The sequence below is a fragment of the Sphaerodactylus townsendi genome, linkage group LG07 (assembly GCF_021028975.2).
Source record: "Sphaerodactylus townsendi isolate TG3544 linkage group LG07, MPM_Stown_v2.3, whole genome shotgun sequence".
NCBI lineage: Eukaryota > Metazoa > Chordata > Lepidosauria > Squamata > Sphaerodactylidae > Sphaerodactylus > Sphaerodactylus townsendi.
In genome coordinates this window covers 110,050,059-110,065,548 of record NC_059431.1, presented here as the reverse complement: position 1 = coordinate 110,065,548, position 15,490 = coordinate 110,050,059, and the positions used below count along the sequence as shown (strand labels likewise).

The 15,490-nt window shown below is 50.3% G+C and overlaps 1 protein-coding gene across 2 annotated transcripts in view; it reads left to right on the top strand.

The window, feature by feature from the left end:
* The window catches only part of RNF20 (ring finger protein 20), a 46,721-nt gene extending 34,110 nt beyond the window's left edge, over positions 1 to 12,611 (top strand). For both annotated transcript variants that reach the window (XM_048503436.1, XM_048503435.1), the window contains exons 18-20: positions 1,769 to 1,909; positions 9,686 to 9,787; positions 11,088 to 12,611. In XM_048503436.1, the coding sequence (XP_048359393.1) occupies positions 1,769 to 1,909; positions 9,686 to 9,787; positions 11,088 to 11,264 (420 nt within the window). In that variant the 3' untranslated portion in view covers positions 11,265 to 12,611. The remainder of the gene's footprint in view (positions 1 to 1,768; positions 1,910 to 9,685; positions 9,788 to 11,087) is intronic.
* The last annotated feature ends 2,879 nt before the right edge of the window (positions 12,612 to 15,490 follow it).

Sequence of the window (15,490 nt, the reverse complement as noted above, 5' to 3'; positions counted from 1 at the left end):
CTTGGAACGCCATTTGTAAGGCTTAAACACCAAAAATGGAGAGCTTCCGCACATTCAGACTAATGCACTTTCAGTCCACTTTCACAATTGTTTGCAAGTGGATTTTGCTGTTCCTCACACTGAAATCCAGACGCAAAGTGCTTTGAAAGTAGGTTGAAAGTGCATTATTCTGCATGTGCGGAAGCGCCCTCAGAGTGATAGGGGTGGGCTTGGGATGAGAATACAAATTCTGTACAAGGCAGGGTGTCAAACATGCACCCTGGGGGCCAGATGGGGTCCCATGAGGGGGCTTATCAGGACCAGGAGCCAGCTGAGGATCCCCCCCCCACGCCTGATCTGGAGTGAGGGTGGAGTTACCTCAGCTGGCTCATGGGTCTGATAAGCCTGCCCAAGGTAGCCACCACCCTACTACAGGCTTGTCAATCCAGGCACCCCCCGAGTGCTATTCTGGAACTAGCTGAGGCTGCCAATCCCCACCCCTCACCCCTTCCTAACCAAGTCATATCCAGCCCTCATAACAAATGAGTTTGACACCTTTGCTGCAGGGAGCTGCAGTGGCTGTCCAGTGGCGTTTGTTTCTTCAAGATGTGGTCAGCAGCTATTCTAAGGATACACCTGTTTGTTATTTTCCCTAAAATGTCTAACTTCTTCCTATTTTAAAAAAAGATTCTGTCCGTCCGCACTTATTCTTGTTCTGAGATTTGAGAGTAAAATGATCAGCATCTTAAAGCCATAGCTGTGTGCGCTGTTCTATGTTGTCAAGACCACCCACTCCCAGAAAAGGATATTCTGGAGTCAGAAAAGGTGCATAAAAAGGTAACCAATGTGATTGAAGGGCTGGATCACATTCCCTTAAGAGGAAAGGCAAAAAGAGTTCAAGCATTTTTAGTTTAGATACAGCGGTTCTCAATCTGTGGGTCGCGACCCCTTTGGGGGTCGAACAACCCTTTCACAGGGGTCGCCTAAGAGTCTCTGCATCAGTGTTCTCCATCTGTAAAATGGATAAATGTTAGGGTTGGGGGTCACCACAACATGAGGAACTGTATTAAAGGGTTGCGGCATTAGGAAGGTTGAGAACCACTTGTTTAGAAAAACAGCACGTAAGCAGGGACATGGCAGAGATATGGAAAGTGATTCACAGTGAGGAGAAAATAGTGAAGATAACTTTGGGGTTTTTTTTTAACCGAGCAAGACACTGTAGAGAACAAAGAAGGTCCGGTATGTTGAGTTCCGTGCTGGAGGAATATACAGACTACTAACATCTGTTTCTGAGATAAGACTATAGACCCGTGGTGGCGAACCTTTGGCACTCCAGATGTTATGGACTACAATTCCCATCAGCCCCTGCCAGCATGGTCAATTGGCCGTGCTGGCAGGGGCTGATGGGAATTGTAGTCCATAACATCTGGAGTGCCAAAGGTTCGCCACCACTGCTATAGACTCTGGGAGATCCAGGTTTGAATCCCCACTCTGCTGTCAGGTTAACTTACCTCAGGGTGGTTGTAAAGGTAAAATGAGGAAGAGTGAATAACTACGTAAGCCACTCTGGGCTCTTTGGAGGGAGCGGGGCTAAAAGCATAACAAAGAGACAGACAGAGATCGACGTCCAAAGTCAACTTGGCAGCTCAGCCACTCAGAAAGGAAGAATTGACTGAAAGCCCTGGCGATTTCCCTTGGTGGTGATGTCGAATTCTCAACCCCTCGCATCCGTTCCCACAACATCTGCCGCCAGATAAACGTCTTGATGCGTTTACTTGTTTCTTTGCAGGCTATGGATGCGGCCCAGCTTGCCGATGACCTGCGGGCGCAGCTGGAGCTGGCCCAGAAAAAGCTGCATGACTTTCAGGATGAGATTGTGGAGAACAGCGTGACCAAGGAGAAGGACATGTTCAACTTCAAGCGGGCTCAGGTACCTGGGGCCCTAGACTGGCAAAGCGGCCTTTCCTTCCTGTTGCATAACCTTGAGTACAGCAGGGCGGTTTTTCATCCTATGTGAAACTTTTCTCCATTGCGCTCTGCTCTGCGAACTCCACAGCTCACCTTCAGCCAAGTTTCTTCATTGTTTGTCTCACTGGGAGGTAAAAGTTGTGGGGGCCTGGGATTTCTGGATCAGGGCAGCAGTCTGCCTTAGTTCAGCACCATATTTCCAAAAAGGGGCCAGGTGCTGCTTCTGGGAAGGGGCATCAGAAAAGCTGCCCTCTCTACCCAGCATCCGGTGCTGAGCGTTCTACGTAGCTTTATTTGTGTGTGTGCCATCAAGGTCGATTCCGCACTCACTAGCTCGACCTAGGTTCAACCTAGGTACTCCCCACATCCGGCGAGTTCAATGCAGGTCCGTTCCTGCTCTGCTCCGTCCCTCCATTAAATTTCCAAATCCACCAGGGAGGTACAGTTTTTTTTTCAGCAGAGAACTCTAAAATTCGAACCCAGGTCGGAAGCTGGTAAAAGTGGGGAATCTCCGTCAGCCTCGATTTTGCCCGCTTCGTAGCCAATCACAGGCCGAATGTCTTGGGCATCTGCGCCAGAGAACAGGGAGACTTCGCGCTGGCGGCAGCACCTCCCCAGCTTCTGTATGAGGCGACGGCAACCATCTTGCCTTAAGCGGAGGATAGATTACCACGCTGCTCGCTTGCTTAGCGCGGCAAGCCTATCAGGAGCGAGAGCAAATGATAAAGCGCCGTGAGGGTGAACCTGCGCACTCTGATCTTCGGCTCCGGCAGGACCTTACCCTCAGCTGCTGTGGGGAATGTAACGAGGAATCGACCCTAGGTTGGCTTGGCTTTCAATGCCCGGCCAGGTCGAACCTAAGGATTGAGGATTAATTAGTGCCGGAATGAGCCCAAAGTCATTCCTGATTTATGGAAACCCCATAGGGACAAGAGACATTCAGAGGCGGTATGCCATTGTTTTCCTCTGCATGGGTTGAGAGAGTTTTGAAAGAACTATGACTGGCCCGAGGTCATCCAGCAGGAATCGAACCTGGTTCTGCAGATTAGAGTCCGTCACTCTTAATTACTGCACCATACTGGCTGGCTATGTAGCAAATAATCACGCATAGACAGATCCACCAGGATTTTGTCTTGGCCCTTTTTAAATGAGCTATGCTGTTAATCTGACAACATGCGAGTGCGGTTGATGATTTTCATGTTTTGAGGAGAAGCTGTCCTTCCAGCTGGGTGACCTTTGGCTAGTCACAGTTCTTTGGAGCTCTCTCAGCCCCACCTACTTCACAGGATGTTTGTTGTGGCGAGAGGAAGGGAAAGGAACTTGTAAGCCCCTTTGAGTCCTTACAGGAGAGAAAGGGGGGATATAAATCCAAACCCTCCTCCTCCTCCTGTTAAAACCTTAGAGGGTGGCACTTGAAGATGTAGTGATGCACTGCTGACCCAGCAGCACCGTGGTAGAACGTTAGGGCCATGTAATGGACCCTCTCTGACCTTGCTGAGTGGCACCCGCACCCCCCTCCCTCATCCCCCTATGAGTCCACGGGTCATGAACTGTCTGGCTCAGTCACGAGTAGCCCAGGGACAATGGTCTTGCCCCAGGTGAGGGTGAGGATTAGGCTCAAGCAGCTTACGCTCCTCTCCATACGTAGCCAGGTGAGATCATGCATCACCTTGATGATCTCCAGGTCTCCCGATCTCCGGCTCATCTCACATACCCACCTCCTTTACTGCGCCCACAATGAAACCCTAATAAAAGATTAGAGAGACCAGCACACAGGGCCAGAGTTGTCAGGATCATGAAAACCAGCGCTTCCTGTTGCTGGCGGCTCTCCGTAAGATAAAACCTCCCTCACGCGTCGCGCTATTCCTTAGCGGCGAGCCTGCCGGGGTTGACTACAAGCTTCGGTGCGAAACCGCAATGCTCGAGCCTCCACCCTGCTCACCGTCGCGCTGGGAAGAGGCGCTGATACGAAGTCCAGCTGGATGCGGCGCATCCAGGGACCACCGTTTGGTATAGCCTGTCCTCTGGATGCGGCGCACATCCAGAGGCTGCAGCGTCCCTAGGACACTCTCGTCCAGCCGGAACACGGTGAGTATGGGAGCTTGCAACCGCTGGGGAGCTTATGCAGTACAAAGCACGTTGAAAGCCGAACTGAAAGCGTTAACGAAATGCAGCAGGAGTCCCGTAAAGAAGAGAGGGAGCTCGCATAAAATTGGTTGAGGAGATTGAAGCTCAGTGTCCATAGTGACGCACCCAGAGGGGGGGACATTGAATCTTAAGGACTATAGGAAAACATGGCGAGCACTCTTAGCACAGGGGAGCCGCCAGCGCCCGATGTGCAAGCTGCTTTACTGGCGTGGGAGACAATGTTTTGTAAGCCATCAGCCTGCGAACCTATGGCTCCCTTGCTGTAGAGCCGCCCTCCTTCGATCTTTCACCTTCAATTTCCAACCCGAGATTTCTCTCTATCCACTAAATTGGGCCGCCTGTCCTCCTTCTGCCCCTCGCTCCTTCCACCCAATTCCAAACTCTCCGGCGTCAGCCGCTTCACTCCTGCTCCGCCTTCATTTTTCGAAGCCACTGCACCTCCGTCCGAAGCCGCCACACGTAATAAGCGCGGGTTTCAGCTCTCGCCAGAGCGTAGTAGCCACGATCTGCAGAAGAAAACCCTAATGGAAGGCGATACCGAATTCTTGCATTGTGCCCGTCCACTTCACAGATACTGAGGGAGGGTGGCGTCATTCAATGAGGTTATGCGAGTACCGCCCTTTAAGCTATAACATCCTCGCACTGAGCTCCGCCAAAGCGGTCTGGGGCCCGTAAAGTCACCAGCCCTATGTAGAGAGGCATGCTACAGAAGCGGTCGCGAGGGAATCCTTAATGGTTCAGTTGACTGGAGAGACCACCTTCCATATGCTCCTGAGCCCCTGCACAATTTGTGATCTGGGGCCCGAGTTCCGCCCGGCAATGCTTTAGCAGGGCAGCACGCCTCGGCGGCGCCTGCGGCAGCTCAGCTTCTGGCTTTGATGCCTTCAGTAACCCCAACAATCAGATGCGTCCTGCCCGGTTGAAGCCCACCCTTACGGTAAAGCCTCTGAATGCATTACAAAGGCGTTTGAGAAAGTCCCCAATGCCGGGCAGCCAGCCCACAAAGTTTTCTGGCACCCGGCCAGAAGCCTCAAGGGGAGACCCTATGCTGAGTTTGTGAACAGGCTCCAGGAGGCCCCCTCAAGGGAGCCGGAGTTGACAGCGGGAGGCCCAGAGGCCGAACTCCTTAAAGCCTGCTGCCAAAGGGCGCCTCCGCTGGGTGCATAAGCGATCCACAGGCCTAGGAAGGAACCCGGGCTGGCTGACATGCTCCAAAGCTTGCCGGGATGCTCCGAGGGTCTTTTTAAGCCCATCAAGCCAGCCTTCCTAAGTAGCACAGCCCTCTCCGCTGCCATGGGGGCAGCCCGAGGCAGTGTTTCCAATTCATGCGGCCCAAGCCAGGACATTTCGGAGGAAGTGTAGAGCTGCCTGCCAGCGGGGGGGCCTGCAACCCTGGCGGAGGAGGGTCTCTCCCCAGAGGCGAAGACCCCAGGAAGGAGTCCTAGGGCGAGGCTCCCTGTGCCAGCTGGGGAGGCCAGCGCCGAACATCTCCCAGCCGGAACCAAGATCCGCGCCTCAAGCCCAGCTTCCCGGGCTCCCCATGAGATCTTAGCTGCTCCAGCTCGGTATAGTGATCCCATCCCCACCGAGGAGACCATTAGGCTGGTCTTGCCAAAAGCTTCCTTGCCCGCTGAACAGGGGTTATTTCATCATCCCAGGGGTCATCGACCCATGCACCAGGAACCATCCCACATCCAAGTATGGACAAAACATCCTGCAGAAACTGCCAAGTTCACGGAACACCCTGCCTCTATGCTCTCAGCGGAGTCTGAAAATCTAAGTTCCAGCTAATCCCTAAATCTTCGTTAACAAGCTCCCCTCTCGTCTATACTTCCCTGCTCTGCTAGCCCCTTCTACTTCCAAAGTCCACCATGCCTCATGGCAGTGCCCCAGAATGGCACGCATTTCAAAATCTCTGCAGAGTCCACAGTCACTGAATTGCAGCAGAAAGGAATGCTGTGAGGAAGAAGGACGCTGCCGTTTTGAGCCCTCCTCAGAATGCCCACTTAGCCAATCTACAGGACAATGAGGCATGGAAAGGGGAAGATGCTTCGCCTGTGGCCTTAAGCCAAGAGATCCTTACGTGAAAGAAGAAGCCCCCTTGGCCCTCTCAGCTGTAAGGTTCAAACTAGATCATCGCAGCCTCTGAGCCTGTGCAAAGCCCTAAGCTCAAAGCTCCCGAGTGGCAGCAAAATGGAAGTCCAGCACCTCAGAGGCAAAATCTCAAATCAGAGTTGCAATCCTCCTCGTTGCTTTATATGTGCTCTGGTATGCCTATGTATGTTTCTGTAATGTCTTGCCCCTTTCAAAGAGACCCTAAAGTTTTCCCCTCACTTAGGGGGGGATTTTCCATTGCTTCTAAGCTATTTATGCTCTTGTTAGCTTCAATTAAAGTTTTCTCCCTTCTGATTATGTGTGCCAATGCCTTGAAAGGCTTAGCCCATTACAGCATCCGCCATAAGCAGGTTGCAGCTCGTCGTTGCTCCCCAGGATACCGATGATGGGACCTGCTTCCAAGCCGCCTCCATCTTGGTTTAAACCTTCAAAACTTTTCTTCAAACCTCTCCTTGAGTACCTTTTCCTTAGTCCATCTGAGCCTACACTGCCACATTGGCGTGGCATGGTTACATATGAAGCCAAAATCATTTTCATGCTCCCACATTACTACTGCTGAGGGGCTCCCTGGCTGAGTCACAGTGCCAAGGGGGTCTCTCAGCCACCCTATCCTTACAGCCTCAGCTGTGAAGGTAGAAGCGGTCAAACCCGGCCAAAGTCCCCGCTACCGGGGAGGGAAGGTAGAGCTGACTTCCAAACCCTTCCCCGCCTTCCTTTCTGCACACCTCCCACTCTTTCTAATGGGCTGGCCTTGCCCCCACCTCTAGATCTGGGATCCTGATGGGCTTTGCAAACCCCTCTCAATTTGCTCCTGTGATCAAACCTCAAGCCCAGAACTGTTTTTTCTTTTCCATCTTCTCTATATCTTTTCCTAGGCAGGCTATATTCACGAATGTGACTATGGTGGCCGATTGTTCAAGGAGTTGCTTTGCAAAAGAAACCCACCGCCGGCGTTGATTGGGATTGTTTACAAACCGACATCCGACCTGGATATGACCTCTCCCTTCTCCTAAGCCTTGTAGGGCAATTCCCACTACCTTATTATCTCTTAGCAGCCTTGAATGTTGCAAGAGTGATGCGTTTGTCCGAGGAATGGAGCAACTAAGCCCTAGCGAAAGCTTGGCCAAAACAAACGAAAAAAAAGGAGTAGTTCCCCCCCCTATTGACCCAATCAAAGGTCTCATCCAGCAGACCATATCCAAAGTACTCTTCTGTATTCTCTATCAAAAAAATTGCCCGCCCCCCCACTCCCAGGGGCTCAAGACTTCCATTATCATCTATAAAAAAAGTGCGAATTTAACTCAGCCAACCGCCATGGAAACCCTGGGGGGGAAAGCGTGCAGCTTGTTTTTTTCTCTTCTATACAGGAGTCCAGCTTTCGCCATGCCAGGCCAGCCCCATCCCGGAGATGGGCCGGGGCCTCCCTGGAGGATCGACCCGCCCGCCCTGTTGAGAGAGCCCGATCACCCTCCAGCCTGGAGGGCCAAGATGGGAAGGACCTCTCTGGAACCAGTACACCCATTCTTCCCGCGGTCGCAACCCAGGCTGCCATTCGGGCCAGCTATGGCAGGCTCAAGGTTGGCCTTGTGTGTCCTTCTCCTCATCTACAGCCGCCATTTTCCTCTCCCTCTCTGCAGCCCCCCCTGGCTTGAAACTTTAGGAATTGCAATGCCAGGAACATTTCTGATAGATTAACCCTTGGAACTCTCCGCTGTTTTCAGCGGCTTGAATAAGTGTTGGAACCGCCTTCTCTCCCACAGCCTTGCTGCGTGAGAATCGCTGAACCTGCAATGCTAAAGACTATCAGTAGCTCTCCCTACGGCTCTTGAGAAATCCACCATGGACTCCTAACGTCGCTTCGGCTCTGCTAGCTTTGGTAGTCAAACAGCTTGGGAGAGCCATGCATTGGACAATTATGCAGCCACGAGGTTTGCCTTCCTTCCTTCCATCATCCCCAGCCTGTATGTATCGTTTAGCCATGTTTTTTGCTGTTTAAATTTGTGCATGCCCTAGTTTTTTGAGGAAGTTATGTTATTTGTTATTGCTGCATTTCCAGCCTGTCTGTCTGCGGGACTCTCTGTTTCACCCAGGCTCCACCCCAGGAGCCGGGACTTGCCGCCCGCCGCCGCTCCGCTCTGCCTTTTCGATCCCTCCTAGTCGAAGCTTGGCCGAGTGCAGCCCTCTCCAGGCGGGAGCCTGTCCCCCCTCATAGCTTCCCTTGTGGGGCCGGACTTGTTTCCTGTAACACCAAGACTATTGGCCGGCTGGCCTGTGCCGCTGAAGCCCATCAATTCTACCTCATTTGCTCTGGGCGGCTCTGGCCTCCGAGGCAGCAGGAACTTTCGATCAAAGCGACCCTAGACAATGCGTGCAGCTGTGATTACTTATTGTTATTACATCACCAAAGGTTGTGAGAATGTACATAATATGTTGTTTAATCTTTCTGATAATTCCCAATTGATTCCATATGAAAGTGCGTGAGCTGCAAAGGAAGTTATCCTAATCTGAAAGTATGATGTTTTGCCCCCCATTGGTGGTCAGCCACTCTGGAGCTGAAAAGCTGCGGAGAGGATAGTTGGAGGTGTTATTGTACAGCTCTGCATTATGGTTTTAATTATTGTGCCTCGTTATCCGGATCTTGTTTGCGTTCAATGTGTCTAATATTGCCTGTAGCGTGTAAAGAAGCCCCTCGAATTTCCCCTTACCCCGCAGCCAGGAGTTCTAATGTTACGCAAGCAGCTTGGTCCAGCTTGACCAGATAGTGAGGAGGAGACAAGGCGTCCTTTAAATAAGCCCTATAGCATTTTGGTCCCCAGCACTAAAATGTAAAAAAAAGGAGGAGATGTAGTGATGCACTGCTGACCCAGCAGCACCGTGTGGTAGAAACGTTGGGGCATGCCAATGGACCTCTGGCATTGCTGGAATTCGCACACTTCGCACCCCCACTCCCTCATCCCCCCTGCAGGTCACGGGTCATGAACTGTCTGCGGCTCCAGTCATCGAGCTATGAGGGACAATGGTGTACCCCCGCAGGTGAGGATTGAGCTCCCAGGCAGCTTCGCGGCTCCTCTCCAAGACCGTAGCCAGGTGAGATCATGCATCACATGATGATCTCCAGGTTCCTCCCGGTCTCCCGCTCATCTCCCTACCCACCTCCTTTACACGCCCACAATGAAACCCTAATAAAAGGTGCGAGAGACCAGCACCAGGGCTGAGTTGTCCAGGATCCCATGAAAAAACCTCAAGCTTCCTGTTGCTGGCAGCTTCTCCAGCTTCGAGATGAAACCTCCTCCGCGTCTCGCCTATTCCTTAGCGACGACCCTGCGGGGTTGACTACAGAAAACTCTTGCAGGAGTTGACCAATTCATACCTGGGAGCTGTGGAGTTCTTTTCTGCGCCTCTTAATTGAGCAGTTCCCAGGAGAGAAGGTTCTGGCCCCACTGGTTATCTGCTTTCCTGATATTTCCCCCTGCAGGAAGATATCTCAAAGCTACGGAAGAAGCTGGAGACCACAAAGAAGCCTGACATGGTACCCAACTGTGATGAGATCCTGATAGAGGAGATCAAGGATTACAAGGTAGGCCACTTAACCCAGAGGGCCCCCTTGAATAGTGCCTTGGGCCTAGGAGCGTTTGGGGTTGTCCCTGGCAACAGTCTCAATTAGATTCTGCTGAAGGGAGTCAGGAAGTAGTCTGAAATCTCCCCAGTTGGATAAGTTCGAGTCCTTTATCTTCCTTGATGAAACTGCTTATCCCCAACTTTTCGACTCCAGCAGGGACCCACAGCAGCTGCAACAATCCGCCATTTTATCCTCCCAAGTGGCCCCTTAAGGTAGACTATGCGTGTGCCTGACCCAAGGTCACCAAGTGAGCTTCCATGGCAGAGTGGCGGTTTGGCTCTCTCAGACCCCAGGCCAGCCCTCTAACCTCATGTTGAATCTCCTTAAGAACATAAGAAAGAGCCTGCTAGATCAGACCAGAGTCCATCTAGTCCAGCACTCTGCTACTCGCAGTGGCCCACCAGGTGCCTTTGGGAGCTCACATGCAGGATGTGAAAGCAATGGCCTTCTGCTGCTGCTGTTCCTGAGCACCTGGTCTGCTAAGGCATTTGCAACCTCAGATCAAGAAGGATCAAGATTGAGTGTAGCCATAGATCGACTTCTCCATAAATCTGTCCAAGCCCCTTTTAAAGCTATCCAGGTTAGTGGCCATCACCACCTCCTGTGGCAGCATATTCCAAACACCAATCACACGTTGCGTGAAGAAGTGTTTCCTTTTATTAGTTCTAATTCTTCCCCCCAGCATTTTCAATGAATGCCCCCTGGTTCTAGTATTGTGAGAAAGAGAGAAAAAATTCTCTCTGTCAACATTTTCTACCCCATGCATAATTTTATAGACTTCAATCATATCCCCCCTCAGACGTCTCCTCTCCAAACTAAAGAGTCCCAATCGCTGCAGCCTCTCCTCATAAGGAAGGTGCTCCAGTCCCTCAATCATCCTCGTTACCCTTCTCTGCACTTTTTCTATCTCTTCTATATCCTTTTTGAGATGTGGCGACCAGAACTGAACACAGTCCTCCAAGTGCGGTTGCACCACTGCTTTATATAAGGGCATGACAATCCTTGCAGTGTTATTATCAATTCCTTTCCTCATTATCCCCAGCATAGAGTTTGCCTTTTTCACATGTTTGTCCTTATGGGACAACCATAGGATAAAATGCTTATAGGGTGACGCTCCTGAGAGCCCCCTCGGACTCTTTTTTTGCAAACAGTCCTGACGTTTCTGCCTCCTGGCCTGGGACGTAAGCTTTCACGAGCAAGCTCCCAGCTGTCAGATCTACCAGCCCTCCCTCACAACGTTGTGTCTTTGGTTTCGCAGGCCCGCCTGACCTGCCCCTGCTGTAACATGCGCAAGAAGGATGCCGTGCTCACCAAGTGCTTTCACGTTTTCTGCTTCGAGTGTGTGAAAACCCGCTACGACACCCGGCAGCGCAAGTGTCCCAAGTGCAACGCCGCTTTCGGGGCCAACGACTTTCATCGCATCTACATTGGCTGAGTCTCTCTGGCTCGGTGGGGCAGAGAGCAGCTCTGCTGCCAACTACCTGGGCCTTCCTTTACTTTCCAGCTGGAAGCCGCTTCTTTTTGTTGGCTACTTTCCCCTGTCTTTTTTTTTAATGCAATCCTCCATGCACAGGTGTCAAACTCGCAGCCCTCCGGATGTTATGGATTACAGTTCCCATCCCCCCTGCCAGCATGATGCTGGCAGGGGGTGATGGGAACTGTAGTCCATAATATCCGGAGGGCCGTGAGTTTGACGCCTATGGATCATCTCCTGATTCTCTCTGCTGTTTTTCTTTCTCGGGGTCTCCCACCCCCAGCACAATCTCCCCTTGTTACCAGCTCTCCTTCAGGTGAACCGTGGGTTTCCTCAGGCTCTGTCGCAAACAGCCAGTGCAACTCAGCCTTTCAGCGGGAAATGACTTTTGAGTTATTTAACAGGCCGTCTGCCCATCCGTCCACATGGCCCTTTTAAATTTAATTTTCGACTTTGTTTTCTGAAAAAGAAGAAAGGAGGGAAAAAAATCCTTCCTCGTTTCCCGGCCTCGTGTCTTCCTGCGCTGGCAGGTGTGTCTCTTTCGAAAGGCTTGGAACAGTGTGGCCATGTGCACGTTTCCTTAATGATTGGAATGGTTCGACTGACCCCTGTTGGCTGTTGAGGAACTTGGTATGCTGGGAAGAAGGAATCTCCACACAGGTAAAGAACAAAGAGTGACACAGAGCCAGCTCTGAGTTTCAAACCGCACCTCCTCTGCCCTTCTGAAAAGGTACAGGGATGGCCGGTGAAGTACTCGGAGGAGAGACGGCTGAAGAAGGCGCCTTCTCTGTGGGGCTGGGTGCCTGGACATTCAGTTCCTTGCACAGGCCCTGTTCATGACATGGTGTGGGAACAAGTCTTGGGGATCACGCGCAGCGCTGTTGCGAGTGTGTCGAGTCTTCAGCCTAAACAGAAGCCTGCGTGCACGGACACCTGTGTAAATGAGGCCGCTTTCTGCCATCTGTCTGCCGCCGACCCCCCTCCCCCTGCAGATGGATCACGCATGCAGGACCTATTCACAGAGGTGTTCACATACAGGCTATGCTCACAGTGTGGATACTGTCTCCTGAACTTTGATTGACATGCAGTCGGCACGCGGGTCTGAAGTATGATCCCGGCGCTTGGGGCCAGCATTCAATTTAGAGGCCCCTTTAGATTGCCAGACTGGTACATCCGTCGGAAGCTGTCTCTCCTAACTCTTCTAGAAAACGACTCCTTTTTGTTCTCTGTGTGTTTGTGTTGGTTTTTTTTGTGTGAGAGTGACTGATTGGAAATGCATCTATTTCAGTAAAATCCATGTTCTATAAACTCTTTGGAGACCTTTTATTGCTTGTGATTTGCGTACTTTTTACACAGGAAGACTTTCAGCTCGCGGTCGAAAGGCGGTGAAAACTTCTTGAAGTGTCTTGTGAAAATGTATAATCAAAGGCTTTCGCAGCTGGAATCAGCTGGCTGTTTGTGGGTTTTCCAGACCGTGGGCACACAACCTGGAAAACCCACAACAGCCAGTGCCTTGTGGAAATCAGATCAGTGGAAGAAGTTTGCAGCAGAGTGTATTAAAAGGCTTTCTGTCAACCCTGATTGTCCACCTCCTCCGCCTCCCTTTTTAGATTCTCGCCAGGGGCCACCTACCTTAACAACATGTAAGGCTGACAGTGTGAGAGCCCTTACATTATCCAGCAGCTGGGGCCTGAAGATGACCGGAGAAGGAACATTTGAACATTGCTAGCCCTAGGGTTGATCCAGCAACCTGTTTCCAAGAGGGAATGTTATTTTTTCCCTTGGCCTCAGGATAAGGAGGAGGAAGAAGATGAGGAGGAAGAGTTTGGATTTATATCCCCCCTTTCTCTCCTGTAAGGAGACTCAAAGGGCCTAACAAACTCCTTTCCCTTCCGACCACCGCAACAAACACACTGTGAGGTGGGTGGGGCTGAGAGAGCTGGTAGCTATTGGTCCCTTTTTCCCATTGTTGTGCTCATTTCAACCGAACAAGCAGCCTTTAAATGAAAGAGTAAGGGGGTCTTTCTATGGATAGAAGATGAAGAGTTTGGATTTATATCCCCCTTTCTCTCCTGTAGGAGACTCAAAGGGGCTTCCAATCTCCTTTCCCTTCCCCCCTCACAACAAACACCCTGTGAGGTGGGTGGGACCGAGAGAGCTCCGAAAAGCTGTGACTAGCCCAAGGTCACCCAGCTGGCATGTGTGGGAGTGCCCAGGCCAATCTGAATTCCCCATATAAGCCTCCACAGCTCAAGCGGCAGAGTGGGGAATTAAACCTGATTCCTCCAGATTAGAATGCACCTGCTCTTAACCACTATGCCACTGCTGAACACACAAAGGTAGATTGCTAGAAAGGGAGGAAGGGGGATAGTGATGGGCAGAATGGGCCAGATTAGAGTGCACTTGCTCTTAAACCACTATACCACGCTGGGTCTGGAGAGCTCCGGGGCAAGAGAAGGGATTGGGTTAACTTCTGTCCTCAATGTGAAGACTGCCCACTGTCTCAGGAGCAGATTGCCTAAAGGTGGAGTGGAAAGGTTTTAAAGAAAGCAAAACACACCTTTGGTGCTCCAGGAGTCTCTCAGATATGGTGTTTTTAGACACGTTTTTTCTTGTTCCCATTTCAGCTCTGCTAAGCCGCAGTTCTGCTGAAGATGACTTCTACTCCTCAGCAGTGCCAGTGGCATTTGGCTGCTAAGGTGTTCCAACAGAAAGCATCAGGAAACAAAACGCAGCTTCTGGGGTGTGTGTGTGAGACACAGCGCATAGCCCTTCCCTGCATTGCCACGTTGACCTTTGCACAGGCTATCGATTCAATTTCAGGCTGTGTTGCTCAACTCGGTACCTTTCCTTAAGCTTTCTGGACATTGTTGCTTTACACCGAAAGGCAAATGAGTCATTACCCCTTCGCTCCTTACTGGAACGGACTAGTTCCGTAAAGGACTCAGACCTGTGGACGATGCCTTTCTTGGGCTTGTGTGAGGCTTGAGATAAAATTAAGCCTCTGTTTCCAACTGGGTAGGATGTTCCAGTGCAGACAGACTGTTTAAATGGAAGATGTACTGTGAGAAATCATGGGGTCAAATAGCTTTGAAAATGGAACACCGTTGGCTTGTAGCTGCTTAGGAATTATAAGTTCACACTGCTCGCAATCCTATCGAGATTGTAAACTTGGGGATGAGGCTTTTATTTTTTTTTGGGGGGGGAGAGTGAAATGCATTACTTTTTGCATTTAGATGGGGGACTGTATTTTGAAAAAAAAAAAAAAAAAAAAAAAAAAAAAAAAAAAAAAAAATTAAAAAATAAAAAAAAAAAAAAAAAAAAAAAAAAAAAAAAATAAAAAAAAATAAAAAATAAAAAAAAAAAAAAAAAAATTCCCATAAAAAAAAAAAAAAAATAAAAAAAAAAAAAAAAAAAAAAAAAATTCCTGCCATGAATCAATACTGTTGAGGAATGAGTAAAGGGGGGGGGGGGGGTTCATAGTGTTAAGACTGAGTTGTGTGATTAAGTTTTTTGGCAAGTACGTAATTGTAATGTTCATGTTGACGTTGAAGAATTCAGCACGTGCTGAGAAGTGGGGTCTTAAACACCTGCCACCTTTCGTAGCTCTGCTTTAAGATTGCCCTATAAATCTCTCCTATTCAAAACAGGGCGATATAAGTGCTTCACGTCGACGGTGCTTTCCTCAATAATTCCATAAAACACACGCCCGCATTGTTGTTGATCCATTCAACAACCTTGTGAGGTGGGCAGTAGGAATGGAATAAAATAAACAAATCCTCCCAGTAGCGCAGATGGTTCAGTGAAGGCCATTTAGTCTTTGTCGCGGAAGCTACGTTTGAAGCGGGGGCACTCCTGATTTCACAGCGCACCTTTACAGAGTTTTGCCTTGACAACTCAGAAGGGTATGTAAACATTCAACAGGAAGAAGAAAGGATAGCATTAGTTGGCAGCGGCTGGAGAGAGATAATATTTCTCTTTTTTTAAAGGTTTTCACGGCCACAACAGTTAACCATCTGTGGATTTTCTAGGCTATGTGGCCATGGTTTCTCAGGGAGCCCCATGGACAGAAACTCATCGTGACATGCTTCTGACAATGCCAACCATAGATGTGACAGGACGTTAGGAGCAAAAACTGCCAGACTGCCAGTATTTCTTTTCCGTGGCAAGCTCTCATGACTTTTTGT